This window comes from Leucopleurus acutus, assembly GCF_964270905.1.
Source record: "Leucopleurus acutus genome assembly, chromosome: 2".
Classification (NCBI taxonomy): Eukaryota; Metazoa; Chordata; class Mammalia; order Artiodactyla; family Delphinidae; genus Leucopleurus; species Leucopleurus acutus.
The window spans coordinates 26,600,954-26,620,299 of NC_139143.1; the positions used below are offsets into that span (position 1 = coordinate 26,600,954).

Below are 19,346 nucleotides of genomic sequence, written 5' to 3' on the forward strand. Positions count from 1 at the left end.
TTCTAAATGTATTTGAATCATACAAATATCTACATGCTTTTTTCCTCTCAGTTATTTGGGAAACTTCAGAAAGGGTAGTCACACCCAAAGCTTTTTAAGCATTTGGCTAGAATTTAATCTGAATAAACTGTGTTGTGAGCAAGTATAGAAAAACATTTATGGGCTTAGACAGCTCAGTGATCCCTACTGGTCCATAACTGTTCTAAATATCTGTAATTTTCAAAAGTTGTGTCAATGTACCTAAGAAAACTGTAAAGACAAAATAAAACATTGGGACCTGAGCACCTACTGTGGTTAACGGGGGCATTTTGGTAGAGAGCCACCTACAGAGCAAGCAAACCCAAACATGCACAGAGGGCCCACAAAGTAGCAGCTGATTCCTCACAGTTATTAAATTTAATCTTCATAAAAGCACTATGGTATTGTTGCATTCCTTTTGCAGATGTAGAACCAGGCTTTGAAAGATTAAGCGGCTCACCAAATGCGACATGGTCATAAGTGGTAGCTATGGGATTTGAACCTAGATCTCCTGACACTAGATGTGGTATTTGCTCTACTTTGCCAGAGAAACCTACAGATCAGGAGTTGGCAACCTTTTTCTGTAAAGGGCCAGATCCTTTAAGCTTTGCAAACTATATGGTCTCTTAACTCCGTTCTTGTAGTAAGTAAACAGTCATAGATAATATGTAAGTAAATGAGTCTAGCTGTGTTCCAATAAAACTATTTACAAAAACAGATGATGGACTGGTCCAGGGGTTGTGGCCCAGGGGTTTTGGCCCAGGGGTTGTGGTTTTCTGATCCCTGCTACAGATTAAAACATACAAGCAAACCATAAAAGAATTAGGCTCTAAAGTTTCTCATCTACTGACTTTCAGAGACATTTTCATTACTGCTCCCTTACTCTCCTCAATGACACACAATAATTATGATTTCACTATAAATTCATCTTCCAGTTCCTAGGTCTTCCACAGTGCCAACTTTCCTCTCTCTAACACAAATTCTAGCTTTGATGATGATCACTTTACGGGAGTGATCAAAACCTTTTTTTTTAAACAGTGAGGACCAATGAAGGAAAACAGATTTTTTCCCCCTCTGCTCAGTAATAATACCTTTACTGGATCCCAAAATGAAAAAACAATTTCCTGCTTTACTGAATACATTTAAATGCTAATGAAAAGTTGGTACTCCTTTTTAGTTATCAAAATGCTAACATGGAGCAACAGAGTCATCTTTCTAATCTTCCATGTGCTTTAGGATTCAAAACATGTCTTTTTTTATTTTTTTTTTAGATGTTGGGGGTAGGAGTTTATTAATTAATTTATTTATTTTTGGCTGTGCTGGGTCTTCGTTTCTGTGTGAGGGCTTTCTCTAGTTGTGGCAAGCAGGGCCACTCTTCATTGCGGTGCACGGGCCTCTCACTATTGCGGCCTCCCTTGTTGCGGAGCACAGGCTCCAGATGCGCAGGCTCAGTAGTTGTGGCTCACAGGCCTAGTTGCTCCGCAGCATGTGGGATCCTCCCAGGCCAGGGCTCGAACCCGTGTCCCCTGCATTAGCAGGCAGATTCTCAACCACTGCGCCACCAGGGAAGCCCAAAACATGTCTTCTTATACATTATTTCATTTATCTTTGAAGCAAACTCTGAAGTAGGTGTCATTATGGAGAAACTGATATTTACAGAGGTTAAGCGACTCACCCAGAGTCACAACTCCTTCTCTTCTGTGTAACACTAAAGAAGCAAGTACTGTGCTGGGTGCAAGGAAGGAGATAAATAAAATCACACTTCCTTGCCTTTCTCCTTATCCTCTTTGTTGATCCCTGGCCTCCACGAAAACCCACATACCTAGATAAGCAATTCTGAAAAGATTCTTCTCCTGGTGGTTGCCCAGGTAGTTTTTTATTCCCTTCAGGCCTCTGCCTTGTTTTTTTTTTTTTTTTTTTTTTTTTTGGCAGTACGCGGGCCTCTCACTGTTGTGGCCTCTCCCGTTGCGGAGCACAGGCTCCGGATGCGCAGGCTCAGCGGCCATGGCTCACGGGCCCAGCTGCTCCGCAGCATGTGGGATCCTCCCAGACCAGGGCTCAAACCCATGTCCTCTGCATTGGCAGGTGGATTCTTAACCACTGCGCCACCAGGGAAGCCCTGTTCTGTTTGTTTTGATGCTGAAATTATCATAGATTTAACTATGGAGCCCCTTCAAGCTGGCTCCTGTATTTTGTTTTTTGCGGTACACGGGCCTCTCACTGTTGTGGCCTCTCCCGTTGCGGAGCACAGGCTCCGGATGCACAGGCTCAGTGGCCATGGCTCACGGGCCCAGCCACTCTGCGGCATGTGGGGCCTTCCCGGACCGGGGCACGAACCCGTGTCCCCTGCATCGGCAGGCGGACTCTCAACCACTGAGCCACCAGGGAAGCCTGCCTCTGCCTTGTTGAACTGAAAGCTGTATTTGAAAACAGATTGGACACTTTTCTGGAAAACCAAACAGGGCATGAAGCTCTCTGGTCTTGGGCTGTTCATCACCGCTTTATGAGATAATTCCCTCCAGCAACTCATCTACACTATTACAAATAAGCATTTTCAAAATTCAGTGTCAAGGTAGTTATTATTTTATTTACTACTGCTTCTGAAAGTTAGTTATATTTCCCCAAATATATTCTGTAGTCTCTACTGCTTCTATCCCCTTTGAACTGACGTTATTTACTATATTCCTTCATCTGTCAATATTCCCTCTGCATATAGTCAGTCCCCTGTGTCTACTGGCCTTTCTTCAACTAATTATAAAGTGTGTGATATCTAAAGTGAAGTCCTTACTTGATCCATTGCATTACCTGGTCATAAACATTTCTTCAAGATCTGATATTAATTCTTGCAGATCCTGTTGATTTGCTAATTCATATAGCTGTCCTAATGTCTTCACTACGCACATTTGGTAGTTTAGGGCATTTTTCACTTCAGGTAAGGATTTTTTTTTTTTTAAATTACAAGAAGATGGAGTCGCGCAGAGAGTCTGCTGAATGGAACTTTCTTAGCCCTACTTACCTCTGCAATCAGATCATGTAGCTCTCCTTCACTAGGGCAGCATCCTAATGACCTGATAATTGTTCCGATCTCTCTGGGGAAAAAAGCAGTCAATTGCTTTAGAATATAAACTCTGAAAAGACAAGTGCTATATTTCTCTAAATTATTTCAGAGCAGATGTAGCATAGCAAACAAAGTCATACAATAAATATTGCCTCAAGAGGATGGAAGGTACTTTCTGAGGAAAGGAAAAGGCAGACAAATGAACCCAAGAGAGAAGAAAGAAGGATCTGTGTTGACTGGCAAGTGCAAGCCCTGCCTGGGCCCAAATCAAAAAGTTCTCGAAAAGGAAAAGAAAGGAGGGAGAAATAAGAAAAAGAAAGGTCAGCCACTTACTGACTGGCTTTAAGTGTTAGTTAATTCTTTTGAGCCTCAGTTTCCACATCTGTAAAGTGAGGATGATAATTTCTAATGTGGTGAAGTCTACATTAGTGGCAGAGAACCTAAAAGCATGAGCTCTAGTGGCAGACTGCTAGGGTTCAAACTCCAGCCCTGCAATTTGCTAGACTGGGCAGGTGAATCCCTGTGCACATAATCCTGCCTGGGAGGTAAAACCCAGTACCTCCCTTGAAATACTCAGAACTGGACTGGGAGGGGCTGAGGGTAAAGAGCCATCGTAACATAAGCACAGCTTTCAGCAGAGCAGCCACCCAGTGAATATCAGCTACTCCCCACCCCACCCCATGGTAATCTAATTCAATTCAACAAATAGCCTAAGGAAAGCAGAATTATATTCAGCACTCCCTGGGTGCTGAGACAGAGGATTTATAATAGATTGTTAAATATTTCCACTTAAAATGATTAAAAAGTTGTGACATTTTGAATGTTAATTTCACAAATATTCACTTAACTAGAATATTTAGCTTCTTTACCATTCTGGCTAATATTGGTGGTGTTATATTTGCTGACTATTTTACTGAGAAAATATTTTAAATAAGAATTTTTAAGTTCTTCACTTAAGGAAGCTGCAGGATGAGTATCAACTTAAGAGAAAAACCTTAAGTCAGTAACTGTGGAAGACAGGATTCCCGACGTTCACTGATTGATCTGAAGGCCAGCTAAACATGTACGGTCTTCACGCCAACTCTATTTCACATCTCCCTGAGCACCTTAGGCTCAACACCTCTGCACTGCTTTTCCTGCCCACAGCCCTCATTGAGGCAGGATCTGAACATGATGCTACTACTACACACCAAAAATATTTTATGAGATTATACTTTCTCTCTAGAAGCCCCTAAAGATGACCCATGAAACTGGCCAACACCAATGTAGTAATGTTCTTGTAACATCAGACGGGGCTATTGCATGCATTAGAACAAATAGTTAATGAGGCAGGGACAAAAAATATAATTTGAGAAGTATTCACAGATTTATCCCCTCCGTAACCTCCTAGGCCTTCTGTTCTTCGAATCAGAGAACTGCTTCAACTCCAGACGCAGAAGGACAAGAATAACGCCTTCCTTAACTCACAGAAACAAAGGGAGGGTAAGGAAGGGAGATGGGAAAGGCCTGAACGCCCTTGCAGGTTAGAAATCTCAGGGAGTTGGGATGGGGAAAAAGAGAAATTTCAGGCCTGAGCTGTGCAGTACCGTAGCTACTACCTCCATCTGGCTATGGGGCACTAGCAATGTGACTAATCCAGACTGAAATGGGCTCTAAGTAAAAAATATACATGGACTTCAAACACTTAGTGTGAAAAAAATGTAAATCTCATTAAAAATTTTTTATTGATTACATGTGGAAATCATAATATTTTAGACATATCAGTTAAATAAAACATATTGTTAAAATGCCCTTTCTTTTACTTCTTTAAAATATGGTTACTAGAAAATTTTAAATTATATGTGTAATACTCTTTTGATGGTACTTTTCTAGGCAATAGCGGCCATCATGATTCACACTTTGCAAAGACAAGTACAGTACATAAAGAGAACATTAGAATTACAGTGTGCTGTGTCAGCAACATAATCAATCCCCTCCTTGTGCTGCTCTGAGAAACTTTCAACCTTATTTCTTTATTTTTTGGCCGCACCTTGCAGCATGTGGGATTTTAGTTCCCCGACCAGGGGTTGAACCCGCGCCCCCTGCAGTGGAAGCGTGGAGTCTTAACCACTGGACCACCAGGGAAGTCCCTCAACCATACTTAAATGAAGTCCTTTGTCGCTGACCCAGGTCTCATGTCTTCTGCCAACATCTATGAAACAGTAACAGACTAACTTACTAGCTTTCAAGGGGGATAAAAGCAAACCATAGACTTGACATGTATAAGGATGCACAGAAGAAAATCTGGGCTGGAAGCACAGATCTGGTAACAAAGCCACGGGAGTAGAAGAGCTCCTCTAGGAAGAGTATCCCGGCTGGAAGAGATGACGAGCCAGGAAGAGCTCAGAGGAGTACTTACACTGACACAATGGTCTAGTCCCCACACTAGACACAGGGAAGAGGAGCCAGGGGGTAAAAGCAGAAATTCAGGACAGGGTGGTGTCATGGAAGCTAAGGAAAGAGATGGAAAAACTGAGTCATCTTTGGCATCAAATGCTGCTGGGAGGTCGAGTAAGACAAGTTCTGAGAAATGTCCACTGGATTTAGTGAAGAAGGAAATCAGTTCTGATTTTTTTGTTTTTGTTTGTTTTGTTTTTGTTTTTTTTTTTGTTTTTTGTTTTTTTTTTTTTTGGCAGTACACGGGCCTCTCACTGTCGTGGCCTCTCCTGTTGCGGAGCACAGGCTCCGGACGCGCAGGCTCAGAGGCCATGGCTCACGGGCGCAGCCGCTCCGTGGCATGTGGGATCTTCCCGGACCAGGGCACAAACCCGTGTCCCCTGCATCGGCAGGCAGATTCTCAACCACTGTGCCACCACGGAAGCCCAGTTCTGATTTTTGATCAAGGATGTTTCACTTGAAAGTGGGGGAGAAATCAGATTGCACTGGGTTGAGGTAGATGGATCTATAAAGTGAAGGGGAAGAAGAGATGTCTGGAGGGGGACATGGTGTCAAGGAAGATTTTTTTTTTAAATTTAAGACCAGAAAAAGGTGAGCATGTTTTAATACCAATGGGAATGAGCCAGTGCAAAGTAGAAGGCTGATGAGGGCACCGTCGACTGAGCAGGTGGGCTTCCAGAGGAGGTGGGAAGGGCTGGGCCAGGTGCTTAGTGCTGTGTCCACACAGCCATCCGATCTGAGGTCCTGCCACCAGCAAGTTGCTACCTGTGAGAGGGTGGCAGGATCCTCCGTGCAGCCTTAGAAAAGTTTACTCTATCCCTCTTTCTACTTCCCTTTGAAGAACCTATCACCATCTTCTGTTCTTCTGAGTGTATCTAGCTGGATTGTCACACTCTGCCTATGCAGACCACAGAAAACAAAGCCTAATGATGTCCTCTAAGCATCAAGAAACTTCCTTCTCTCTAGTCCTGAGACACAAAGGCCTGATGATATAAGAGAAAAGGGCAAAGACCCTTCGGCTGATGAGTCCACAGTGGCCTAAAGAACAATACAAAACTCAAGAGCTCACCTGCACACAACCAACAGGTCTGCTAGCTCAACCACCCTGCCTCCTGTGGAAAGCTAACCTCTTCCTCTGTGCTCCGGGGCTCTGGAAGCTGTGGTCAGGATCCCTTCGGCTGAACTGGGCACAGAGGAAGGCGATGCTACCCCCGCCTTCAGGCCTCGACATCTCAGCAGTACAGTGATCTTCCTTCTCCTTGTTTTTCCTAAAGACTGCATCAGCCTTGGGATCCCAGTGCAACATGAGCGAGGAGAACGAGAAGCCAACGAACGGCTAATGTTGACCTCTTCCTGGTCTTGGCACATGGGAAAATGGAATTTGATTAGATCTAGAAAAATACAGAAATGTGACACATCTTTGTCCTCTATTTCGTGTCTGTAAGCCTAGTTTGTGGCTGGGAGTGGGATATGAAGGCCTGCCTCGCCTCTGTGTGGAAAGGCAAGGTCCTCTGCCAAGAGTGAACAGGGAGGCACGGGCTCTTACCTGCCACTCACCACCACGACCTGCCTCTCTAGGCACCCGTTTTCCAGATGGCGAGCCCGGCCCTCGCTCTCACACTCTAAAGCCTGTGCTTCACTGGCTCTGCTGCATATTCTCTGTGTGCCCCTCCAGAACCCCTCTCCATTCTTCCCCTGCTCCACTCCCTGAGGGCCTAACCTCCTACTGCACTGGCTCCCTTGGCCCCAGGCTTCCGGTTGCAGCTGTCCAACTCAAGGCAGAGCATTGCAGTTTCCGTTGCTGGGTCACATGCTGCCCAAAACGCAGGGGCTTAAACAACAATGAGTTCTTATTTTTCATAATTCTGTGGGTTGGCTGGATGGTTCCTGCACTGGTTTCCCCTGGGCTCACTCACGCAACTGTGTTTAGCAATTAATTAACCTACACATATGGTTGTTCAATATTCCATAGTCAACCATTCAAAATTGCCATTACCACCATCCTGGATTCTGGGCCCCTTAACTCCCATCCTGCCTGTTCTAATGATCCATAACCCTGAGCATCTCTAACTTTTACTTTCCTGTTCCTGCAAAGCACTGCTGGGAGAAAATAATTAACAAAAAACAAAACAACCACAGCCCACTACAAATTCATGCCGTCCAGCATGGAGTGTCCTGGACGTCGCCTGACAATCCTTTCTTTCATCTCCTTTTGATTCCCTAGAAAACGCCTCCCAAAACAGCTCTTCTGAAGCCTCTCTTGCCTCAAGCTCCAAAGCACTGACTCCCTTAATCTCAGTAGAAAACCTGTCACCTCCTTCACTGAACAGATGAAAACTGCTGAGGCTGGCACCATCACCAACCCTCCGACCGCCTGCTCAGTCAGCTCAGGCTGCTCTAACAACACACCACAGACTAGGTGGCTTAAACCACAAACATTCATTTCTCATAGCTCTGGAGGCTTCAAGTCTGAGATGGAGGCACCAGCGGATTCGGGGTCTGGTGACCGCCCTCTTCCAGGCTTGCAGACAGCCACCTTCTTGCTGTGTCCTCACAGGCTGGGAGGAGAGGAGAGCAGGCTCTGGTCTCCCTCTTCTTCTGGGGGCCCTGATCCCATCATGGGGGCTCCACTCTCATGATCTCACCTAAACCTAATCACCTCCCAAAGGCCCCACCTCCAAATGCCATCACATTGGGGGTTAGGGCCTCGACATATGAATATGAATTTGAGAAGGACTCAAACATCCAGTTCATACCACCACCTTCCCAGGCACTTCCCTCACACCACTTCAGAAGTATGTACATACCCCCTTCCTTACGCTCTCAGCCTTGAAGGAATACAAAGTGCTCTTCCCAACAAAGCTAACCCCTCTCAGTTTTTCTTAATCCAGTCTTGACTCTTATTCTTGACACACCTGCCTCTCTCACCATCTTCACTCTTTTCCTTTATTAGATGCTTCCTCTTTTGCTGTAAAACGTTCACATATCTTCCTTATCCTGAAAAAATTTCTGATAGGTGCCCTACCACCTCCAACCATTCTATTTCTCAGCTTCCTTTTGCTATCACAATACTTCTTCTAAATTACTTATCTTGCAACTGTCGATTCCATTTCCCACTCATCCACTGCACACCTAACCCCTCTGCAAAATCCTGCCATCACTGGGTCTCAACCCATCAATCAGTCCATGTCTCTCACTCGCTCCCACGTCCCCTTCCTTATCTTCATCTGACCCTCTCTTCTTCCTATAGCCCCCTTAAGTGCCCCCTGCCCAGTACCCTTATTTGCAAGATGATCTCTACTGTTAAAAATATTACAGAAGGCTAAGAGAATAAGAAGTATCTTAGATTTGGACAAAAATAAGACCACTGGTATCTTAATAACAGCACTTCCAGAGGAGAGAGGAAGAGAACTGCTCCCCCCGCCACCCCCAAGAGTGCTAGTGGTAAGAAAATCTAGACCACAAGTACAGAATACACAGTTGAGGAGGATGCCTACTGAAGAGAATGCATGTCATACCTAACAGCACTGCTCCACAACACTTACTCTGTGCCAGGCACATTCTAGCACAGTGCATATATCAACTCATTTAATCCTCATCTCACTATGAGGTAGGTACTACTATTATCTCCATTTTACAGATGAAGAAATTAAATCCCAAAGGCGTTAAACAACTTGCCTGAGGTCACAAATAGCCAATATGTTCAAGCAACAACCTCCTCAGGACTAGGGAAATCTCGGCAGCTGTGGAGAAGTGTGACAAGAGGGCTAAGTAGAGAATGGGGATGAGAACAGAAACACAATCTCTCATGATGTGAGAAAACTAGATTAATTAGCTTTCTGGCTTAGGAATGGACATCTCCTCTAAGACTCCTAGAAAGAACAGACTTCACATCTCACTCACCTCCCTTATACCACGATCATGATTCGTACGGATGTGAGAAAAAATACCTCCTCACAACAGCTCTGTGTGGTAGGTACTGCTGTTTTACAAATGAGGAAAACTGAACCACAGAAACATCAGGTACATTTCCCAAGATCCTAGTAAATAGTGGAAATGGGATTCAGACACACACAAGTTAGAATCTATACTCTTAACCCCTGCACACTGCTGTCTCTCATAAATCTCAACTGAGCATTTAGTTAGGCTTAAAGGAGAACTTCTTGACTATAACAAGGTGCTTCTAAAGAAAGCTGTGGATATGCCACCCTATGAGAGCCTTGAAGACAGATCCAGGGATCACAAACTGATGACACAAAGAACAAATGTGGCCCTCAGATAAGGCTTTGTTTAGCATAGCATTGGTTTGCTTCTCTGTTTAGAGGGGACATACATAAATATCATGAGAATTGTCCTACACTTCTGATTCACACACTTATATTACAGGCCCGCTCTACTCCTGGAAAATATCAACTTTGTACTGTTTAGAAATTTACCTGCAAGAAGCAGGGGAAGGAGCCAAATGGCTTCTTAAAGTTCTCCCCTTGTGGGCTGACTCTAAGATTATTTTTAAAAACACAGACACACAAAACCTGTGCCTTATAAAAGAGAATGCTTTTGTTCTCAGAGGATACACACCGGAGTATTTAAGGGAAAAGGTCCCAGTGCCTACAACTTACTCTCAAAGAGTCCAGCAAAAGGAAAATGCATAAATACATACATATAAATATATACATGTACATACATATTAATATATATGTACATATATATGGAGAAAGTGCACACAATCAAAAGCAAGTGTGGCAAAATGTTAAAAATTGGTGAATCTAAGTGAAAGTACACAAGGGTTCAGCGTACCATTTACTATTCATCCATAAGCCTGAAGTTTTTTAAACTTCATTTCATTCTCATAATCAAAACCAAAGTAGTAAGAAATTCTGCCTTGTATAAACTATTCATAAAACAATTTGTTCTTTCATGTTATACTATTTTTACCATTTTGGCTTGAAAAGCTGTTTATTAAGGATGTCTTCGCCCTCAGTTTCACAATAAAATATATTAGTTACAACATTTTTCCTCAGTATTTTAGAATTTAATATTGAAAACTTAGCAAGATGATAGATCTAAAATATTCTGTTTCATGAAGTACAAGTAGAGGTGAAGCTGGATACCAGTCTACCATTCTTTCAGGTAAAAGAAAAGCGTATGAAAAGGATGGAGCCCTTTTCATCCCTCGACCAAACAATGAGAAGGCAGCACGGGGAACTGTTCCTGCTGCTGCAGGAAAAGGGCTGGGTTTTTTTTTGTTTTTTTTTTAACATCTTTATTGGAGTATAACTGATTTACAATTGTGTGTTAGTTTCTGCTGTACCACGAATAGTTTCTGCTGTACCACGAAGTGAATCAGCTATACGTATACATATATCCCCATATCCCCTCACTCTTGCGTCTCCCTCCCACCCTCCCTATCCCACCCCTCTATAGGTGGACACAAAGCACCGAGCTGATCTCCCTGTGCTATGCGGCTGCTTCCCACTAGCTATCTGTTTTATGTTTGGTAGTGTATATATGTCCATGCCACACTCTCACTTCCCCCTCCCCGTGTCCTCAAGTCCATTCTCTACATCTGTGTCTTTACTCCTGTCCTGCCCCTTGTGAGTGACCCTAACAAGCACTGGGCTCAAGCTCTCTAAAGATGAGTAGCACGTCCCAGCGGAACAGTCAGATCAGCCTCTGACCCATAAGGCAGCTCAACGGGAGGTGGCTTTCTGTGGCCATTGGTTGACTGCACCGCCCTGTAAAGGCCACACAGAGGGTGACGGAGAAGAAAATAATGCAAAGGCAAGTGAGGTGGAGAAGGGAGGTGATGTTTAAACACTCGTAGCCCCTTCCTCTCTTGTGTGCTCTTTCTTCAAATGATACCGGATGAGGTATCATATTTCAAGAGGCCTCCAGGGTTCCTAAATAGAGTCCTCGAGAGGACTGTAAAGGGAAATGACAGCAGAAGCAAAGGTAACCCAGAGCTTCTCTTTTTCTCGCAGGTCCTGAGGCACCAAAGACCAAATGATCCCCTGGGCTCCTCTCACATTATAATCCTAGTGCCAAGAACACGGGACGCAGCAGAAGGGTCAGGTGGGCTCTGAAGGACTCAAGATGGATCTGGGTGGGACTGAGACCCTGGCCATTCTGAAGAAAACCATATTGTGAACATTCAGCCCCATGTGTTGTAAGGCTCCTAAAGGTGAGCTAAGAAAAAAAGAGAAATGCAAGAAAGAACAGAGGCCAGAAGAAGACCAGACCATTAATTTTTTAGTAAGAGAGAGGTCTGAAAAGGAAGAGATCTAAAAAGGAAAACGTAAGAAAACACTGAAAGAGGTGAAAATATAGTTTTAGGAGGCAAGAAATAGAAATGTCAATGCTTAATGAAAATAAAAGAAAGAAGTTCAGAAATAAGAGGAAATAAGATAGTTGACAGGAACTAGAAAATGAAATAAAAATATGAAATAAGAAAGTAATTGATAGAATTATATATAATATTAAGGCTGATTAACCTATTTAACTTCTACTGAATAAGATTTTGAATCAAATGAATTGATTGAAATTTTTTTTTTCTTTTTTGCGGCATGCGGGCCTCTCACTGTTGTGGCCTCTCCCGCTGCGGAGCACAGGCTCCGGACGTGCAGGCTCAGCGGCCATGGCTCACGGGCCCAGCCGCTCCGTGGCATGTGGGATCTTCCCGGACCGGGACACGAACCCGTGTCCCCTGCATTGGTAGGTGGACTCGCAACCACTGTGCCACCAGGGAAGCCCAAAAATTATTTTAAACTAACCTTTTAAAATAATTTTAATATTATTAAAATTATTAAAGTACTTGAAATTATTAAAGTCACCTTTAAAAAAACTATTTAAAAAACATATTGACGTCAAAGTAGTAAAATAAAATTAAAAGTTTTTAAATTTTAATAATTTCTTCTAAAGTCTTTGTGTTAGGCTTTTGGAAGAGTAGAGAGAGAGAGAAGGCATAAACAAACTCATTTGTGTACAGGAGTGTGCATGTGGTCAACTGGTTCCGCAGGAGGAAAAGCCCTGATCAGGAGCATTTGCATCTCTATCGGTCAGTTTGAAGATGCCAATCTAACGTCACTCAAGGTGGAGCTGGGAAGAGATGCACAATAGCACACCATCACATGGCACCCTCACCATACAGGAGACATAAGTCATCTCCAGAGCATAAATAAGACAAAAACGTAGCAGAGTAATTAGGAAGTGGTAAGTTTTGAGTATTTGTTACTTTTGTTATTTTTCACTGGTAATAAAAATATTTATTTTACATAGAACAACTTGGAAAAGTATAGAATGCTTTATAAGTTTGTGTGTCACCCTCGTGCAGGAGCCACACTAATTTCTCCATACCATTCCAATTTTAGCCTAAGTGCTGCCCACGCGAGCACATTTGCTTTTAGTGTCGTTTACTTGTAAGTTTATATAACTTATTTTTTATGAGTTAGGTTTTGACAGTGGCTTGCAGGATTCCTGAAAACTTACTCATCAGTTCTTGTGAGCTGGTACAAGTCAACATGATTTCGCTCCAGCACACCACTGATCCTGTGAGTCCCAACCACGTCATTCAACAGGTCAAGTGACTTCTGCCCTGCCATTTCTAGACAGATGCATCTCCTGAACAACCAGTGCGGTTAGGACCAACTCACTTGTGTTCTACCATATACACAAACCAGAAACAAATACAACCTATGTAAAAAAAAACAAAAAACTTTTTCTTTTGGAAAAAAAATTTTCTTCCTTTTAAATCAATTTCATGGACTTTTTTCAGTGAAGTCCAATTTTAAGGACTTCAAGTGAAACAACTGATTTTCATTTTCTCTGAAAGCCCTACCAAAATTGAGGTGTTGGTAATTTTTTTTTAATTCCATGAGGGACTTCCCTGGTGGCGCAGAGGTTAAGAATCCGCCTGCCAAGGCAGGGGACACGGGTCCGAGCCCTGGTCCAGGAAGATCCCACATGCCTTGGAGCAATTAAGCCCGTGCGCCACAACTACTGAGCCTGCACTCTAGATCCTGTGAGCCACAACTACTGAATCCCCCGCCTAGAGCCCGTGCTCCGCAACAAGAGAAGCCACTGCAATGAGAAGCCCACCCACACAACGAAGAGTAGCCCCCTCTCGCCACAACTAGAGAAAGCCCGTGCACAGCAACGAAGACCCAACGCAGCTGAAAAAATAAATAAATACATTTATAAAAAATAAAGTCCTTATAATCTGCAGAGACATTTCTTTTATCAGAGTAGATTTCTCTTACATTGATAAGAACTGCAAACTAACTCCAAAAGCCTTTTTGGTTAAATACTGGTTTAACTTTGGTTAAGAATTTGTTTCCATAGCTGCACTATATACAGAGTAGTAGATATGGAGGTGAAATCATTTCACAACAAATGAGTCACAATAAGGTTGTCCAATAGTGGCATCATCATTTAATTTACATACGGCAACAGGACCACTTAAAATGTTTGGCCAGGGGCAGGCTGGCTCTTGGTAGGCTGCGTTTTGGTGAGTGCAGTATCATGTTCCTGACACAAGGTGGAGCCAGTGGCATTGAGCTAGGTTGTGAGTCTTCAGCTTAAGGGCAGTCTAAGGTCAAAAAGACCACAAAGTGAAAACCTGATTCAGGATAACTGCAATTCTAAGGGAGAAAAGAATAGGCAAAATATTGTACCTCCTCTATGAAATAGCTGACACTAGGCTAAGTATGAGAAAATGTTTAAAGCAATTCAAAAATGTATAAGAAGGAACAAAGAAGGATTTGAAAAAGATTTTTATTTATCCAATAAATATTTTTGAACACTAATATGTGTCAGGTAGAATAGAAAACAAAACAAAGACCTTGGCCTCGTGGAAGGCATTTTTTCACAGACTAAGCTTATTCTGGCAAAGCCATGACATGAAGCTGAAATAATGCCTCATCTCCTTATTTAACAGAACTACTCTGTTCAAAGAAAGGCCTCGGGACTTCCCTGGCAGTCCAGTGGTTAAGACTTCGCGCAGCACTGTTCGCAATAGCCAAGACATGGAAACAACCTAAACGTCCAACGACAGATGAATGGATAAAGAAGATGTGATACATTTATACAATAGAATACTACTCAGTCATAAAAAGAATGAAATAATGCCATTTGCAGCAACACGGATGGACTTAGAGATTATCATAGTAAGCAAAGTAAGTCAGAAAGACAAACACCATATGATATCACTTATATGTGGAATCTAAAATATGACACAAATGAACTTATCTATGAAACAGACTCACAGACATAGAGAACAGACTTGTGGTTGCCAAGGCGGAGGGGGGTGGAGGAGGAATGGATAAGAGTTTGGGATTAGCGGATGCAAACTATTATATATAGAATGGATAAACGACAAGGTCCTACTACATAGTACAGGGAACTATATTCAATATCCTATGATAAACCATAATAGAAAAGAATACGAAAAAGAATGTATATATGTATAACTGAATCACTTTACTGTGAATAAAATACTTGAATTAAAAAAAAAAAAAAAGACTCTGTGCTTCCACTGCAGGGGGCGCAGGTTCGATCCCTGGTCGGGAACTAAGATCAGGCATGCCGCACAGCACAGCCAAAAAAAAGAGAAAAAAGAAAAGGCCTCTTTCTTCAAAGTTCCCTATAATAAGTGAGGATCATTCTTCCACTGCTAAAATATGCTTTCTGAAAACCTTCTGTTATTTCTTATAGTTTCGTATGAGCTACAGTTCACAGCTTCCAAATGAGGCACTCTGGATCTACTGTGTATTCATAAAAAAAAAGGCTCTATAAAATATTGTACATTATAGAGAGAGAAACAATAAATAAATAAGTTAATGACATCTTTACTTTTACATCTGCTATGGCTCAGACACTGCCCTAAGCACTGTGGTTACTGTCATGAATTAAATAGACTAGGTCCCTGCTCTAACCATGGAACTCACAATCCGGTAGGAGAAAGTACACACACACACACACACACACACACACACACACACACACAAATAAGTATGAGATAATTTTAGGCAGTGATAAATACTATCAAGAAATCACAGACTTCCCTGGTGGTGCAGTGGTGAAGAATCCACCTGCCAATGCAGGGGACACAGGTTCGAGCCCTGGTCCGGAAAATTCCCACATGCCATGGAGCAACTAAGCCCTTGCGCCACAACTACTGAGCCTGTGCTCTAGAGCCTGCGAGCCACGACTACTGAGCCCATGTGCCACAACTACTGAAGCCTGCACACCCAGAGCCCATGCTCTGCAACAAGAGAAGCCACCGCAATGAGAAGCCCGCACGCCACAACGAAGACTAGCCCCCGCTCGCCACAAGCCCCCGCTCGCCACAACTAGAGAAAGCCGGCGTGCGGCAGCGAAGACCCAATGCAGCCATAAATAAATAAATAAATTTATTAAAAGAAAAAAATCACCATCACCACCATCATCATCATCATCATCACCATCATCATTATCATAACTGTATTAGTTTACTAGGGCTGCCATAACACAATACCATGACTGGGTGGCTTAAAGAACAGAAATTTATTTTCTCATAGTTCTGGAGGTTAGAAGTCCAAGATCAAGGTGCTGGCCGGTTTAGTTTCCTCTGAGGCCTCTCTCCTTGCCTCGCATATACCTGTCCTCTTGCTGTGTCCTCACATGGTCTTTCCTCTGTGTGCCTGCATCCCTGGTATCTCTCTGTGTGTTCAAATTTCTCCTTGTAAGGCCACAAATCAGATTAGATTAGGGCCTGCCCTAATGCACGCATTTCAACTTAATCACTTATTTAAAGACCTTATCTCCGAATAAGATTATATCCTGAGGTGCTGGGCACTGGAGACATAACTTGTGGGGGAACACAATTCAGCCCATAACAAGAATAATAATTATTACTATACTCCTACTCTCACCATCATTCTCTGACCACCATTCTTGCCTGGACTGCTGCCATAGGCCTCAGGTAGTCATTCGGCTTCCGCTCTTACCAATCACCTCGACGCGTTCTCCTCACAGCAGCCAGAACAACCTTCTAAAAGTGAAAACCACAGCACGCATCTCCTCTGCTTAAGGCCCTCCAGTGGCTCTCCAATGCACTGATAATCTAAACTCACTTTCATGACCTACAAGGCTCCACTTAATTTGGCCCCTGCTGACCTTTCTGACTTGATCTTATACCACTCTCCTCACAGCTACACTGTTTTTTTTTTCTGTTTTCTCCAACACACAAACCCCTTCTCTTCATAGGGCCTTCATATTTGCTCTCCCCCAGTTCATCACATGGCTGTCTCCTAATCTTAAAGATCTTAACTCAAAAATTACCTCCAGAGAAACTCTCCCTGACCAGAATGTTTAAACTGTTCCATCCCACCTAATCACCCCTCCTTCTCTAATACATCATCCTATTTTTAATTTATAGCACATTTTATTACCTCATCCTGTTATAGCACTTATTACTATGTGAAATTATATCTATTTATCTGTTTGCTTGTATACTGTCTGTCTCTTCTTTCTAAAATACAAGTTCCATAAGGACAGAAGCCTTTCACTGCTGTATTTCAACCCTCAGAAGGAGCTCACACCTAATAGGGACTCAGTAAATATATGTTGAATAATAAATGAATACTTTTCTATACATTCACTCATTTAATTCTCACATCAATCCATATTATAATACCCACTTTAAAAATAAGGAAACTGGAACTCAGAGAAGTCACTTGACCCACCCTATAGGAACATGACTAGTATGGAGCAGAACTGGAAGCTGGTCCCCAACCTCTGACTCCTGAGATTCTATCTCTCAGCATTCTTTGCAATAACACCTTCTTAGAAGGTGGTTAGTGTAATTTGGGATGAAAAGTAGTGACAGAGAAAAAGACTCAGATGCAGATCTGAATCACTATGCCTTCTGCATTTTTCTCATGGATGTTTTGGTTATAACAAGGGTTTAATAAATGTTTACTAAATTAATTGACTAAAACATTTTTCATTGTTGTAAAAGGGCTAAATAATTCCAAATTCAACATGGCCAAATGGCTGCTCACTGCCCAAACAAAGCAAACAAATAAAAAGCTTAAGAGATAACACTGAAACACCATTGGGCAAACACTACAGTAATCATTGTTATGGATAAGATCAACCAATGGATGCTAAAATTAGTGGGCAAATATTGAGGAGAAATAGGATGTTTGCATGGCCTTGAAATATCTCCCCAGGATATTTACTAATTACAAAGGGGAAAATAACAACCTTATAGTGGGGAAAATCTGGCAGACACTACCTTAACCAAGAGAGCAAGGTTAACATCAGCACTGAGATATATCAACATCAAGTACCCCAGCCATGGTGCTCTGAGAAAAATACAAAATCACTTCTATGGTATTTCTCGCCAAAAACGCATTACTTCAGTCTATGCATGACAAAACATCTGACATACCCAAACTGAGGGACATTCTACAAAATCACTGAGCAATACTTTTCACAGTATCAAGGTCATGAAAGACAGAAAGATTGAAGAACTGTCACAGAATGGAGGACCTAAAGAGATACAATAACCAAATACAACATAGGATTCTGCACTGGATCCTGGAAGAGAGAAAGGAGATTAGTAGAAAAGCTGGTACAAATCAGTAAGATCTATAGGTGGAGTTCATGGTTTTGAACAAATGTTAATTTCTTGATTTTGATAACTGTGCTATGGTTATATAAGATATGACCATTAGAAGAAGCTGGTTGAAGGATACACAGGAATACTCTGTACTATTTTTGCATTTCTGTAACTCTAAAATTAATTTCAAAATAAAATGTTTTTAAAAACATCAAAAAGATTAAATTTTAAAATAATGGCATACTAAGTTCCTTTTTTCTCTATGGGCAAAGAATGGAGATTTCTGGTTAATCAGACATTTTTAAAGAGTTACCACTTTTACATATTAGGGATATTAGCCATTTGCAATATAACATTCTCTCAAGTTGTCATTTATCTCTTGATTTTTCAATGTGTTTTTAGCTTGAAAAAAAAACTTTTAAGCAGAATGTGTCAATCTTTTTACTTCTGGATTTTATTTTGAGTCATTTTCTCTACACCAAGTTCATAAAGGAATTCATCCACATATTTTTTTAATACTTGTAAGATTTTATGTTTTACACTTAGATTTTTGTTGCATATAGACTTTACCTTGGTATACAACCTGAAGTACAGACCTAATTTTATATGTTTTTAAATGGCTATCTAGTTGTTAAGTCTATCTTTTCCCCACTTACTGGAGATGTCACCTATATCATGTAATACCTTTCCACTGGCACTTGGGACTATTTCTGAATTCTCTGTTCTATTTCATTGGTCTGTTATGCCATACTCTTTTAATTGTAAAGGATTTGTAATATGTTTTAATATCAAATAAAGCTAAATTTACCTCCTTGCTCTCCTTTATCTGCATTTTCTTGGCCATTCTACTTATCCATTTTTTCATACGAACATTAAATTCACTTGTCTAGCTCCAGAAAAGAATTTGTTGGTATTTTAACTGTGTTTATATTAAGTTTATAAGTTGATTTAGGACTACTTGACATCTTTGTGATTTCAAGTATTCCTATCCAAAAACACGGTACGTCTTTCCATTTGTTCAAGTCTATTTTTATATATTTTTCAGGTTTTCCTAATGTAGCACTGTGTTTTTTTTGTTATATTTATGTCTATACATTTTAACTTTTTTGGTGCTATTGTAAATGGGTCTTACCTTTCATTATATCACCTAACTGGTCATTATTGGTATAAATGAAATCTTTTGCTTTCTGTATATTAAATTCATTTCCTACAACTTCATTAAACTTTCTTTTT

General features: G+C 41.7%; 1 protein-coding gene across 2 annotated transcripts in view; it reads right to left on the reverse strand.

Moving 5' to 3' along the window:
- DRC8 (dynein regulatory complex subunit 8) overlaps window positions 1–19,346 on the reverse strand; it is a 128,417-nt gene that overhangs the window by 20,786 nt on the left and 88,285 nt on the right. For both annotated transcript variants that reach the window (XM_082833482.1, XM_082833481.1), the window contains exon 3: window positions 3,035–3,107. In XM_082833482.1, coding sequence (XP_082689608.1) covers window positions 3,035–3,107 — 73 coding nt within the window. The remainder of the gene's footprint in view (window positions 1–3,034; window positions 3,108–19,346) is intronic.